The sequence below is a fragment of the Ictalurus punctatus genome, chromosome 12, assembly GCF_001660625.3.
Source record: "Ictalurus punctatus breed USDA103 chromosome 12, Coco_2.0, whole genome shotgun sequence".
NCBI classification, from domain to species: Eukaryota; Metazoa; Chordata; class Actinopteri; order Siluriformes; family Ictaluridae; genus Ictalurus; species Ictalurus punctatus.
In genome coordinates, this window is record NC_030427.2 from 24,426,869 (window position 1) to 24,441,284 (window position 14,416).

General features: G+C 39.3%; 1 protein-coding gene across 1 annotated transcript in view; it reads right to left on the reverse strand.

The window, feature by feature from the left end:
- Positions 1 to 14,416, reverse strand: part of thsd7aa (thrombospondin, type I, domain containing 7Aa) — a 117,275-nt gene that overhangs the window by 67,571 nt on the left and 35,288 nt on the right. The window contains exons 2-3 of the mRNA XM_053684297.1: positions 5,107 to 6,250; positions 1,601 to 1,849 (exon numbers count right to left, since the gene is read on the reverse strand). Coding sequence (XP_053540272.1) covers positions 1,601 to 1,849; positions 5,107 to 6,250 — 1,393 coding nt within the window. The remainder of the gene's footprint in view (positions 1 to 1,600; positions 1,850 to 5,106; positions 6,251 to 14,416) is intronic.

Here is a 14,416-nt window from a genome sequence, read left to right on the forward strand (position 1 = left end):
TTTTAAAAAATAGAAAGAATATCTTACAATCATTACTCTGCATAAAGGAGGCCATCCAGCAACAGTCATTGACCAGTGAAGGGTAACTCTGATGGAGCTGGAGTAATCCACAGCACAGACTGGAGAATTTTTTGTTTACAGGACAAACCTAATTCAGACACTCTGCAAAGCTGGGCTTTAGGGAAGAGGGCAAGCTACAGTATATGAAATCCTGATGGTGTTTGCCAGATGACATGTTGGAGATTCAGCAAACATCTGAGGAGTTCAAAGTGTAACTTTTTTGCATTATGGAGTATTTGGCAGAAAACCAACATTGCTCATCTCCCTGAGAAAAACATCCCTAGAGTGAACTGTGGTGGTGGTGCTGGTAGCATCATGTTGAGTGTTACCCTTGGCTCCTTTTCAGAAGTCAACAGAGCATTGTTTTTTTGTTGGACACCAAGTGGAAAAACGTTGCTGACCACCAAATGACCTGATTACTGAACTTACAAATAAAACTCCTTGTCCTAATTATCCAGGCTAGTGATTTTCTCCACCCCAGTACATGCATGCTTTCATTTTTTTTTTTTTTTTTTTTTTTTTTTTGCTTCTTGGCTAATTGGAACTATAATGTGTAATTGCAGTCAGTTCTACATGCTGTAGATGTTTTGATCACACTGTTGGCTCGTGTGCATAATGACTGGAAATGGTATGCCAAGTTTGTTGTTTGAAAGGCTACAAGTTCTGATAGGCGTATACTTGAACATGGATTTACATTTACATTTTTTAGGGCTTGACCATCAGTTGCTTTCTGGCAATAGCACTGAACCCAAGACAAATGTGACGGGCTAACTGGTGCAGTCCTGAATGATAAGTAACAATATCGCACTCTGGTCATTAGTTGAGATGTAAGCATTAAAACATGCTGCGCTCAGTGACAATATTGAAAGTGAGGAGTTCTCTGCAGAGCTGGATAAGTGTGAGAAATAGTATTAAAATCACACACGGGGTTACAGGAGGACAGTCCTCATGCCTACATGGCACAACTCAACGAGAGTTCGGACCAGCTGGGGCTAATTCTGAATGACACACACACCTCTCCCAGAGAGACAGTGAGTGATAGAGCATGGACTGGCCCATCTGTGGTGGAGATCAGATTAGACACCACATCGCCTGTCCTCTCCGACACTCCCCATTCATCACCTCCCCCTTCCATTTTGGCAGCATGCCAGCATGCCGGTCCTGACTCCCCTCCCCAACCCTCCATCAGCTCCTCCGTCTGTGTTTTTCCTCACACACAATCTGCAAAAAAATCCCCCCAAACAGATGACAGGCATGAAGAGAGGCTTATTATTTCTCTCCCCACTGTTAACACCAGGCCAAACTGCTGTTAGCTGTTAATATAGTACCAAACACACACCTCAGCATGCCATTACATCAATAATCCTACTGGGAGGACAATGTGTTTATGGTTTCACTGCAATAGTTGATTTAAATCAATGTCAATTTCAAAAGAAATGGTTGAAATTGCTGGGGAGTAGCGGCTATCTAAAGAATCCCACATACAGACACATGGCAGGTGCTTTTATGCTGCAGACATGAGAAAGCCTGCATTACTTACGCCACACATGGTGGAACTCCATCCCCCTGAGGAGAACATGGCTCAGATTCCTCCAGACCGGGACACTCAGCTCCTCCACCCACATTGAACTGCTGAACATGGCGATTGCGTGTGCGCTGACCCTTAGGACCGTTCAGATCGTAGCATTCTTTTGAACAGGATGACCATTCAGACCACTCGGTAACCTCGCAGTCCTTGGTGGTGACACAAGCCTGATATGTGACTGGAAGTGTTTGCTGATCGCACAAACTGCAGAAGAAGAGAAGAACAAAGCCGTTACTACTTAATGAAATTTTCCAGCTGTGTTCTCTACTTAGCAGGCAGTATCTCTGACACACAAGCGCCTCTGATTTTAGAACACTATAACTGTACAGTTGATTTTAGAACATCCCCATATGTCTTATTGTCATTTGTATTATTAGCAGTATAAACATTCATTGGCATCCAAGGTCTATTTTTTTAATGACATTTTGGTTGCAACCCTCACTTCATCTCTACCTAAAAAGAGAGATGCAGCTTCACGTTAGTCGTTTAGTCTGTCCAGCTCTCTTACCTCCTCATCTGCACTCTGCTCAAATAGATCAGGTTCCAAAGCTTTAACTTTAATGAGAAACCCATAATTGTGCTTGGCATCTCATACACTGCTAACTAGGTGAGATAACAGTGTAGCTGGATTGTGTTTTGAAGCATGGAGTCCAAAGTTTACTGTCTTCACTACATCTGTGCAGGATTTCCCATTAATACTGTATGACATTGAACATTGATGGAAAATGGTGAGTGATAAAAAATCCTATAATCTCTTAAATGTTGGATTGAAATAACATCTCACATATCTCCTCTCTCAGCATGCTATTCCCAGCATGATCAGCTCTGTTCTCATGTCTTGATTTGACTGTGTACATTGCCATGTGCCTTTGGGTTGTTGTATTTTTTGTTTGTTTGTTTTTTTTTGTTTGTTTGTTTTTTATGTCCCCATCCCTGTTGTCTCATTGGTCTGTTACCTAATGTGTGCACCTGTTCTCAGTTTAGCCTTTAATTAGTTTGTTTATTTCTTCTCTCCTCTTCCTTTGTTTTTATGCGAAGTCAGTTGTTTTGTGCATTATCGAGCCTTGTTTTAAAGTTTATATTTCCATGTTCTTTATGATCTCTTGACCCTAACTTATCATTTATTATTATGGATATTCCTCTCATGACCCTACCAGCCTGTGCTTTGATCTATGCTATGCATTACAATTATGATTGGATTTGCTCAAATTAAACACTGTGCTTACATACTTGAGTCTCTCAACTGCATGTTATATAATCACTGATACATATCAAACCTGTGATAGTTCACAGAATTTTCAGACACAAAATCGTAATGTTGCTTATACTCTGACCCAAATTCTTGATAGGGTTTTTTTTCTTTCTCAGGATTTCTTTTTGTGCGTGAATTAGATATGCATCGGCATATGACTTTCATGAATTTTAATTAACAGATATCAAACCCAATTTTCCATAGAATGATTAAAACTGTGTTCCTCTCAGCAGGTCCTAAGAGAATCATGGGTGGAAGAATTTCACCTCCTGCTGTGTTTTAATTACCCTGTTCAAATTCTTGAGGTTTGTTGATTAAGAAATTTTCAAAGCCCCGCACATTTACAGTTTACTTTAACTTGTGCACTCTCTCTCTCTCTCTCTCTCTCTCTCTCTCTCTCTCTCTCTCTCTCTCTCTCTCTCTCTCTCTCTCTCTCTCTCTCTCTCTCTCTTATATAACAGTTCCACCACAGTTAGACCACATTCTATCGCAGATGCACGCACGTTTCTGATCATAATAAGATACGAGGAAGAGCAGATGAGTTTCAGTAGGACTTTACTCATAACGCATTATTGACCATTATTATTCATTTTCATTCAGTCAAGTCGGTCATTAATTCATTCCTGATCAGGGTTGTGATGGATCCCGGGCCTATCCCGGAATCACTGGGCATGAAGTAGGAATACACCCTGTATGGGATACCAGTCCATCACAGGGCACCATACACAAACACTTTCACACCTAGAGACAGTGTAGCGTATCCAATCCACCTCGAGGCCTATTTTAAGAGGTGGGAAGAAACCAGAGAACCTGGAGGAAACCCAGATGGACAATAACCCTCAAGCTCAGGATCAAACCAGAGACCCTGGAGCTGTGATGCAATACTACATTATTCATAACCATCAAGACATTCAAAATAACCTTCCACAGCTTTGAGGCATGTTTCTGAAGATAAAATTACTCAGTGGACTTTACTAGAAACACTGCACAAGCATGTTTCCTTGAATTAATGCTTTTGGCTTCACTTCAAAATGGAATTTGTCAAGCAAGTGCAGTAATCAAAATATTTTGCTGTAGAGATGCATACATTTTAACATCTCTAAAAGAAAATAAGGTGCAAGAAAATGTATTGAGTGCTAAATAAATCAATCTGTCCATATTTTAATAATGGAGTAAGGATGAATAAATAAAAATAGAAAGGAAAATGCATAATACGTATTTCAGATCAGAGAAGAAAAACCACCCATCAATCAATATTAGTAGCCAGAAGGAACTAAACCCCTACAGTGTCTCTGTATCAGAAAGGGTTCCAAGTAGAACCATTCTGGTAAGATAAGAACTGTCCAATTGAGTCCGTAAAAAACCTTAAATAAACTTTTTTTTTTCTAAGGGTGATCAAATAAGAGTAAATAACTGCTATATGATAAATAAATAATAACATTACATTATTATATAATTATATATTATATAATTATAATAATAAAATAATACTAAAAAACTACTTATTCTTTCGAAATGACAAGTAGGGAGTTACTGTTACCACCAGAAAGCTGATTATTTTCCAATAGCAGCACATCCTGTAGTGTTTTATTCCTCTTATAACACAGCAATTTGTCAATGATTGAATGATCAATTTATTAATGAACAACACATCATAGTTTTTATCCATTTATAGTTACATTTAATGTCATGGAACACTTGCAAGACAAGTTAGTTCCTGTTATAGCGTTATCTCTCTTTGACATTAATAAGATTACACAATTGCAGCTTGTCTTTTTGTCTGTCGTGAAGGCTTTCCCATGTTAAAAAAAAAAAAAATTAAAGGGACAACCTTTTCTCTGACAGTTTCAAAGCACTGACACAGGAGACTCCTTCCATAAATGGTAAATAAACTTTATAACTATATAAGTTATTACCCTAGAAATGGTAATGTATTAGAACCATCTCCTTAATGTTATTACATAAACCCATGATGTGCCTCGAAGCCAAACTACTGTCAGAATTGCTGTTAAAGAAAATGAACACCTTTCAATCAGAATTGAGAATAACAACTAAACTGCGGTATAAAAACTGTTACCAAGTTATCTGGTGTGATGTGAACCTACAGTATTGGCAAAATTTGTTGAAACATGTTATACAGGCATTATGTAAAATATATCAAATCAGTCCACATCTGGTCTGACTTGAAAAAGGCTTGAGTGAGACTAACCTCAGTACTGCTGTGGTCCCATTCTTGTGCACACATGTCACCTCCCTGGTTTGGTAGCCCACTTGCAGATTCCAGAACTTTCCACCCTGTCGGTTTAGCCGGTTCCTTGTCCTCTTCTTCTTGATGAGTTCTCGAGTCTCTGGGTCCTTCACCCGCACTCTGTCCCTTACCCGTTCCTCTTTAGCTCTTTTCAGCTCCTTGTTCTTACGCCTTTTGGCTTGTCGTTCTTGCCTTGCTTGATTCCTTTCTTGCTGATTTGGTCTGTCAGGACGATTTTGTTTGTCCTTGCGATTTGGTCTGTCTGGACGTTTTGGTCTGTCTGGACGTTTTGGTCGATCTGGGCGATTCGGTTTGTCTGGACGATTTGGTTGATCCTTACGTTTTGGTCGATCTGGGCGATTTGGCCGGTCCTTACGTTTGGGTCTGTCAGGTCTATCTGGTCGTTTGGGTCGGTCAGGTCTTTCTAGTCTTTTGGGTTGGTCAGGTGGTTCAGGCTGGGTTTCTTCCACTTGCCTGGCCTGGCGTGAAGGGGGCATACTGCAGTCCCCCCAGGATCCTACCTTGATGCTGTACATACTCTCCTCACCCTCACATTCTTCTTCATGACAGGTTTCGAACTCAGTAAGATTGGGGCAAGCCGAGCCACCAAAGAGAGGTGGAGAAAGGACAGACCGGACTCGGTACTGCAATCCTATACCACATGTCTTTGAGCATAAGCTCCATGGAGAAAACTCAGAGACAACACAATCCTGTGGGCATGGGATGAGACAGGCCTGCTCCAGCCTCGGCTTGGGCTCAAAGTATTCACAGATGGCATCTTCTGCGGGTGCACTGTTGCTTTTCTGGACACAGGCCACCTCACGGGTCTGGATGCCTTCCTCACCTCGTGTGCACACCGCTGGCCGTGTTACTGCAGGGTTGCGCAGGGATACAGGCACACACTGGTTCCACGCCCCCAGCTGCCAGTCATACAGCTCCTTGTGCCAGTCACAGACGCGGAAACATGTCTGTTGGTTATCAGGCCGCTCGCTCTGTGGACAGTTGGCATGAAGAGTAGTCCAGCCCTCTGAGTGGGCACACCACACCGCTCTGCTCTGACTCCCACCTGGACCACACTCGCTGCCCATACACCTGCCCCAGGGCCCTGTCAGAAAGAATAAGACATGCTGAAATGATGCAACATTTAGTGTATAGTCTTAACAAATGTACAGTTTTGTGATTCTTAACAAGCATTAGACCTGCCATTTTAACAATATTTGTCAAGCCAATATTATAGGCTGGGACATTACACAATTTAGTTTTTATTGACTCACTTACACCAGCTACTCATAAAGCACTGTAAATAAGTTACTTTGATGTGTTCAACAACTTATATATAAAGTGACAAAAATTTTCCTGTTGAATTACAGCAATTGAATGGATCAAATGCTCTTCATTTAAAGAGTTCAATTAATGCTAATGATATAGATGTGCTTGACAACACTAGGAACTACTAGGAACCAAACACTTGATCTACCATTAAATAGAATGATCATTTCCTAAATCAATATTCCTCTATTCCCAGGAATGCTATAAAAGCACTCACAGGGAGGTAAGTGTATCAGGGATGATGGACAGTAAATGATTGCCATTGCTGATGGATTTGGCAGAAAAAAGCTGCATACACAGAGCAAAGCGAGAAGTGACCGAAAGAGACTGCTTCAGTGGCATGGTTGCTTCGGGAAAGTGGGTCAGTGTAAGCTAAAAAAAAAAAAAAAAAGCCTTGTTTTCTTAGTCCACCATTCTCTCCAGCTTTCTCAAAAATTCACTACCTCCTTTTCTGGCCACAGGGTCTACAGTCACATTATGTCTGCTGGGTGCATCTGGATTCTGCTTTGAAACAGCTTTTGCAACTTCAAAGCAAAATCTATTCTGATATCATTGACAATGTACCAGCAATTTATTTTTCAGTTTTATAGCATAGTTTCAACATGACATGATTCTCTTTGATGATGGGGTCTTGCCAAGTATTGGTTGTAAAGTCTTTTCTTAAAAATAAAACATCAGTGTAGTTGCGTGGCCTTTGGATGACTCCATGAGACTCTTAACTCAGTACTCGTGTACCTACACCATAAAGTGCCTGGGCTGGAGAGTGATTTACCAAGGGCCAGGGAGGACAGGAGCTCTTTGAAGGCTTGCTTTATAGCCCTACTCGATAAAGGTGAGGGAAGGAAATAAAAATGTCAGTGGAAGAAGCAATGGACAGAATTAGCCTGCAGCTGAAGCCGCAGCCTCACGGTCGATAAAGATCAATAGTAACCTCAAGAACCTGGACCAAATGGTAGAGACAGAGCAAGAACATCCACAATTGCCTAGACACACAGCTTTATCACTGAGATAAGAAGAAAAAATAAGCTGGAAGGCATACTTCTCATACTTGATTTCTATTTTTCTTTACTTAACTAGATATGCTGTTGACTACAATAATCGTGTGGCCACCCATTTTCGTCTTATTCCCAAAGCAGTTTGCTGTATGGTGATCCTGAAAAATTAGGATTTGATTCTTGAGGACAGACACAGAGTTAGAGAGTGATAGAGATAAACACTCTTGGCAAGGCAAAAGCTGATCGTCTCAACTGGTCTTCCATCATGGGAGCTGTGTGATCACCCCCCAGGAGAGCTGCATCCTTTTCATCCTGAGCCCCAGCAGGTGCCCTGGGTAATTTATGAGGGTGTCACAGGGTGTCATGGTTATCCACAGGCTACAGGACACCAGGGAAGTGCACACTATAATCAGATGCTAAATTGGAGAGGGCACCTGCCATCCATTGCCAAGAGGTGCCAAGCGGGAGAAAAAAATACGAGAACAGGAGAGTAGTTAAGGCTGGAGTTAATTCATGCGTTGCCTTTTCCCAGCAGCATTGTTGATTCATTAAAACATTAAAAAATAGAAGCATGATAGAGCCGAGGATATGATGTGAAAAAAAAAAAATGAACAAAGTGAAATACAGTATTTTTTTCATATGTCATATTTTCATATTTTAATCAAAGTCAGCAAAAGAAAAGTAACAAGACAATTAAATGTAATTCACTATAGGCCTTATTCAGAGCTGGTGACTCTGAATATCCCAAACAACACCCCCTCCACCCCCACAACTGCAAATCTTGCAGCTTGCATCTCAGAGGTTGCCAGAATTTTCTTGTTTAGAGCCTTAGGGACTGGAGAGTTTAAGTTGTGTCTAGACTCCTCCCTTTTCATCAGGCACTTGTCTTTACACAAACCCGATGTTAAGAAAATGAACTGATAAAGCGGATTTTCTTTTTCTGCCTAATGCAATATTTTGTAGCATAAAATCAAGACACAATAAAAATACAGGTTTGATTGAAATGATAATATACTGTATTGTGTAATTAGCAATTTATTTAATGGCCAAGTAGGTCAAAATCTCCACCAGTAACATAAATCACAGACTGAGATCATTTTTATAAGCAAGTACTGTGAAAGTCTGTGTTTTTAAAGAAAAACTGATAAAATGCTGTTCTATGGTTAAAATTGGACTAAAATACCAATGTATATAAACAGAATAAACTATCCAAGAGAGGTAAAATGCTTCTTTTTTTATTATTATTATTTATTTAAACAAATCCGTTCAGGGAGTCTTCACACACTTAGCATGTGAAAATATTGTTGTGAAATCTGTTGTTGAATTTTTTGATCTTCATTTCCCACACCATGGACCTTGCATTGTATTTTTGGATATTTGACCAGTAAAGTGTTTCCTGTATGTGCATCCTGTCTTTTTGTGCCAGTGGCAACACTTTATGTTTGCTGATGGATTTGCAACAGCATTAGTTATTTATTCAGTATTATTATGTTTTTATCCAGTGATGGCCTGCCATTTGCACACTTATATAAGCTAGATCATTTTCACACCCAGAGCAAAAACTTAGCTGTCGATAGTATTTTATGTAATCCTACTACTAATTAAGTAACTAACAATCATTTAGAAGTCACCATTTTCAATTTTCAATTTTTTTTTTTTTTAACATAGTGCTTTTCTGTCTTCCATATAAACAGCAGGTCAATTATAATCTCCACCATGTATTCTGTTTAATAATCCAATGCACTTCAATTGCCTGTGTATATTGGAAGAAAGGTCATCAGTTGAGGATGGTAAGTAATTGCCAGTCTTGTGCCAGTAAAGCCTGTGTCTTATTCACAGAACACAATTTTTTTTCATCTGTTTAGCAGCTATCAAAAACCAGCCTCCTATTGCTGACAGCCACAGGGTCAGAGATTTCCCATAGTGCATTGTTCCTCCATGCCAGGAAAACAGATCTGTGCAAAATCATTTCCAAATTGGTAATGAGATTTTTTCCCCTCTGCAGCCTCTCTTCTCTGTCCATGTCCAAGTGAATGCACATGACTGGAAGAGCCACACATATTTAGGAGCTTATGGCACATGGTTCATAGGTGTTACAAGGCTCCCACATGGGAAGACCTGGCTGGCATGTCTGAATATCTTTCACCTGAAAATTAAGCATCCCACATGGCTCTATCACACCAGTCTTTCCTTGCCAAAAGTCACCCTACAGTCTGTTCTGCTTTTCATAGTGTGTGATTTTTTTGTTTCAGTCCCATTGTGAAGAGCAGTAAAATCTGTGCATGGTTCACATTTTCGCAGACAGACATTGAGGCTGCTTTACATTTGCCAATGGCTTTGTATAAAATTTCTTTCAGCTGCTCCTAAAATAGCTAAAACAGCATGGGCCAGAGAGCAAAATGAAACAATTCAAGTACAAGGCCAAGCCTTCTGACCAGAGATATCGAGATATATCATCCATCATTGCAATCCCCGGTCTCATCCTCATCTCCAAGGCCTACATGAGAAGGCAAGTCTTTCATAAAACAGATTGGATTTCCTTTTTCAAGAGTACACACCATACGGTGAGGTCAGCGTGCAGTGCTATCTGGCTCATACAAAGTGATCCATGCTGGACTGATTTTCAACCATGGAGATCAAACAGCTTGGGGGTAATGATAGAGATCTGAAGGTTTATTTTCTGGAGCCCCCTGTAGGTATCCTTAACAGAAGCAGAAAGGTAAAAAAAAAAAAAAAAAAAAAAAAAAACCTCCACAAATAGGCCTCTTCAGAGCATTTTTTTTTTTCTGATTCCTTTGTGGTTGACCAAATTTTCTTGTCAGCATGTAGCGAATGAGGCATATTGGAGAGGTGAAGGATTCTTGCACCACATGGCGTTCCACAGAAAAAGAGATTCGTCAGTGTTGCACTGTATTTTGTTAGGGAGAACATCATGATTCTCATGAACAAGAAATGAGCTCAACAATCTCAGATTTATATTGATCTGTACCAAGCAGAGGCGTGTCATCCCTTTTGTGAAGGGGCATTACATGCCTCATTTGGGATGTCGTGCAACATCAAAAAAGGCTTATTCTCCCCAAGATTCTCTTCAGCCTCATTAAACTACAGGGGTGGATAAGGCACAGACACTTACTTTTATGTGTTGGGTCTTAAAAACAATGTAGAATCCAATCCGATCAAATGGCTAAGCAGTTGAAAGAGAGGCTTTCGTCATGGGCTCAAACATGGCTCTATGACAGCTCTTGTATCTGAACTCAAAACCTTTTATAGCACTAGCACATAATCTGAACCATTGATTTACCACCATCTTTCATCCATTAATCTGGGACTGTCTTAGGAGGGCCCATTTGAAGACAACCTGAAGGTAAGACTGACCTCGTTAGTTCATGTCACCATTCATCCCTGTTCTCACAATTCATCGGTACCCCAACCCTACATTAACAATAGCAAGTGACAAGTCACTTGTAGTTTGGGTCTTGTTGCTATATAGCAACCACTACTGTTTGCATCCTATGAGAATTGATAGTAGCCAAACTACTTGCTTGTAAAGCTAACTAGTTAAACACAAATTCAGTAATGCATTAAGTTTTATTTTACTCCCTGATATCTCTATACACATTTAATAAGAGGTCATAAATGAGAAGAAACCATGGTTATACCATGTTTTTCTTTCACTTTCTTTCACCGCATCAAACAATAAATCGGAACGACATACAGGGCCGAACTAAAATTGTTATTGTGGAATGTCAGACTACAAGCTCTATAGGATTTGTCCGAGGAATCACTCAAGTCAATCATTTGTCACTTTATTGCGGAATACCTTATCTGCCTAGAATTTAGAAAATCTCAATTCAGATGTCGCTTGTCGCAACTCTATTTCACACAGGTACATAGAAAATTTATATAAACAAAACATATCATTAAACTAACTCGTACTTCCTGCTTATTATTTAGCTATTTATCTTAAAGCATATTATTCAGTAACTATTATAAAAACAATTGGTAACTACAGTGAAACTAAAAGTATTGTGGACATGACCATAGGAACATTTAGTATTATACAATCGTGTATATATATAGGATCCTAAAACAGTTTAAATTTTTATAATCTTCAATCAAAATGCCATAACGTTTTCCTGTTTCTGATATCTTTTCCTATCTCTATTCTCTTCATCACCACGCAGGAGTAGGCAGACAGGCAGACATTTAAATCAACACAGGTTATATTTAGTGTTATGATTCAGTGAATTTGACATTTGAAAAGAACAAATCAGCATTTCTTACCATTTCAGATTTAAAAAGGGAAATGATATAAAAGTATCCTAAAGCAAACACTTTCACTCTTGGGAGCCCAAGTACACTTCAAGACACAAAGAAATGTACACCTAATCTAATGTAGCACCCATTTAGCCAATGCATGGAGAAATCAGCACAATAATAGCATGATTGCGGGCATGCTTGTACTCTCAGTCTCATCCAGTAAACTGTTCTCCTCAACGTCTCCACACCATATTTCATACCACTATCATGTGATAGCAGCAGATAGTGTATGATAGCAGTGGCAATGGGAATGGTTGGGGAATTCCACGTTCCATAAGCACTGACTCGCTGAAAGAATGAACACAACCTTGCAAAAACTACTTTCACCTTTCAAAAATTATTTTCTAGTTTTAGAAGAAGAAAAAAATATGCACAGCATATGCTGGCTAAGTAGACAGCTATTTGAAAACAATGAAATTAAATGAGCTCACTTAAACTCAATAAGTTCACTTGAGAGGTCAGTGAGATTGTAAAAATACACTTATTAACCTCCTACACAGAAAGTGGCATACATTTATTTAGCACTATGAGCTATTGTGTAGTTTGTCAAGCTACTGTAAAATAAAGTCTGAATTCTTCAGAAAAATATCTGTCATAACAGCATGGAGTCTTCTCCAATGATTTTAGAAGCACTATCAGTCAGACTGACAATTTTAACAACTCAAAAGTTGTTAAATATTGTGTAAGCACTCAGGAAGCACCCAGAAAGGTTTTGCAGTTTTGCAATAAGAGTAGCTAAGAGAGCCTAAAGGATCTTATTTTGCAATCTGTCTTTTGAACAGATTTTGTTCTTGTGTTTTGTCCTTGTGAGTAAGATAACCCTAAAACACTAAAAATGGGCAATAGCAATCACAAAATGCATAACTTCACAGATCCTTACTATAGTTCAGACTAGAGGAAAATAATGCTGTCCTTCCAAAACCCAAAAAGCAGGACCATTTATGCTTTTGGATTTTTAGCCAATGACAACTGGCATTGTTGAGTTTTAAATACAATCAGGGGTGTAGTTAACCCACCTAATAATAAGAACCAGCGATTACCCCACCCCTACCCCACACCCTCCAATATTAATAACATGATCAACTGAATTTGTCATAATACATCAGATAAAAATACTAAAAGCCCTCCTCCATTGCACAAGTTGGTAATGCTTTTACTATTACCTCACAACACAACACCTGATTAGTGCCATTTGACTGGGAGACCACAGGTAGCATTGAAGATGAAGAAAAGCGCTGCCCAGCAGACTATTATGCATTACTGATCCAAGACGGACAGTAAACAAAATTAAATATGTACTCAGAAGGAGGTACGATAATATGGTGTAATTTAGCTAACGATACTCCACATATACTGTGTCTACCAAGCTAATTCATCGCAATTTAGTCATAACTATCAATATAACATGATAGCGAAAAACAGCCTTGTGTTATGTTAGCTAAATTTTATTTTAAGAGTTCCCATTATTATCAACAACAAGGTTGTTCGCAGTGGTTGTCATGTTGCGCTGTCTTCTGTTCACAGATGGCCCAGGTCTATTGTAGATTGCTCTGTTTTCGGGTATTGGAACATTCTTAAGTGACGTGAAGCTTTGATGGAATCGACGCATGCAGTGTGAATATCTTCAAATCTGTGTAATTTGTTTTAAATGAAACAATCATTTGATCATAAATGCTTGTGGACAATAGAAGGATAGATGGATGGATGGATGAATGGATGGATATATAAAAATTATAGTTAATCAGAGGGAAATTATGTAATAACACTGCAGGTATATCAAATCCCCCCCACCCAAAGTTCAAAGAAAATCTACACCCATGAATTCAATTTAGTTTATAGAACTTTTTACACTAGGCATTGTAACAAACCATCCTGATATAGATTTATATTTACATCCCTATAGAAATAGCACCAGTGTCAAGGAACATGACATGAGGAAGAATGCTTAAGAAGAACCAGACTTGAAAGGGAACCTATCTCCTTCTGAATGAAACTGGTTAGTTGAATTATTGATCATTACTCTTCTACAACTGTATATTGTAAAGTCAAACAATACTAAGTATGTTGGGAGCATGTTGACTATGAGCATATTGTGAATAAGAGATCCTGGAGTGAGCACAGGACAGTCTTTATGATTACAGCAGGCACAAATCTACAGTATCCAGCTGAGAATTTCCACTCAAGCACGAGATCCACTGAAGCAATGCAAACAGTATTTTTCAATAAAATTGACTGTGAAGCCATGCTTCACATGCAATCTTAAAGCAATCATATGTGTTCAAAAAATGCACACACGTTCACAAAAATACGAACAGACAAAACCTTCAAACCGTTAACCAGCTATTCAGACAAAAGACAGACAGAGGACTGCAGTCTGCCTGAAGTCTGTGCTCTTCTATTGTTAAAATAAGACAGCACTGCACTGTACAGAGAGAGAGAGAAAGAGAGAGAGAAAACAGACTTTCGCCCAAACATGGAGGGGAGCGATGAGGCACCCAGTGACAGCTTGAGCCACTCGCACACAAAGCACAAAGCGCATACTGTTTAGCCCTAGCCTTGTGGAGACAGACACACAAAATCCTTTGTCCTTTATTCTTCCCGCACCAATTTCAGAAACGTTCGTTCTT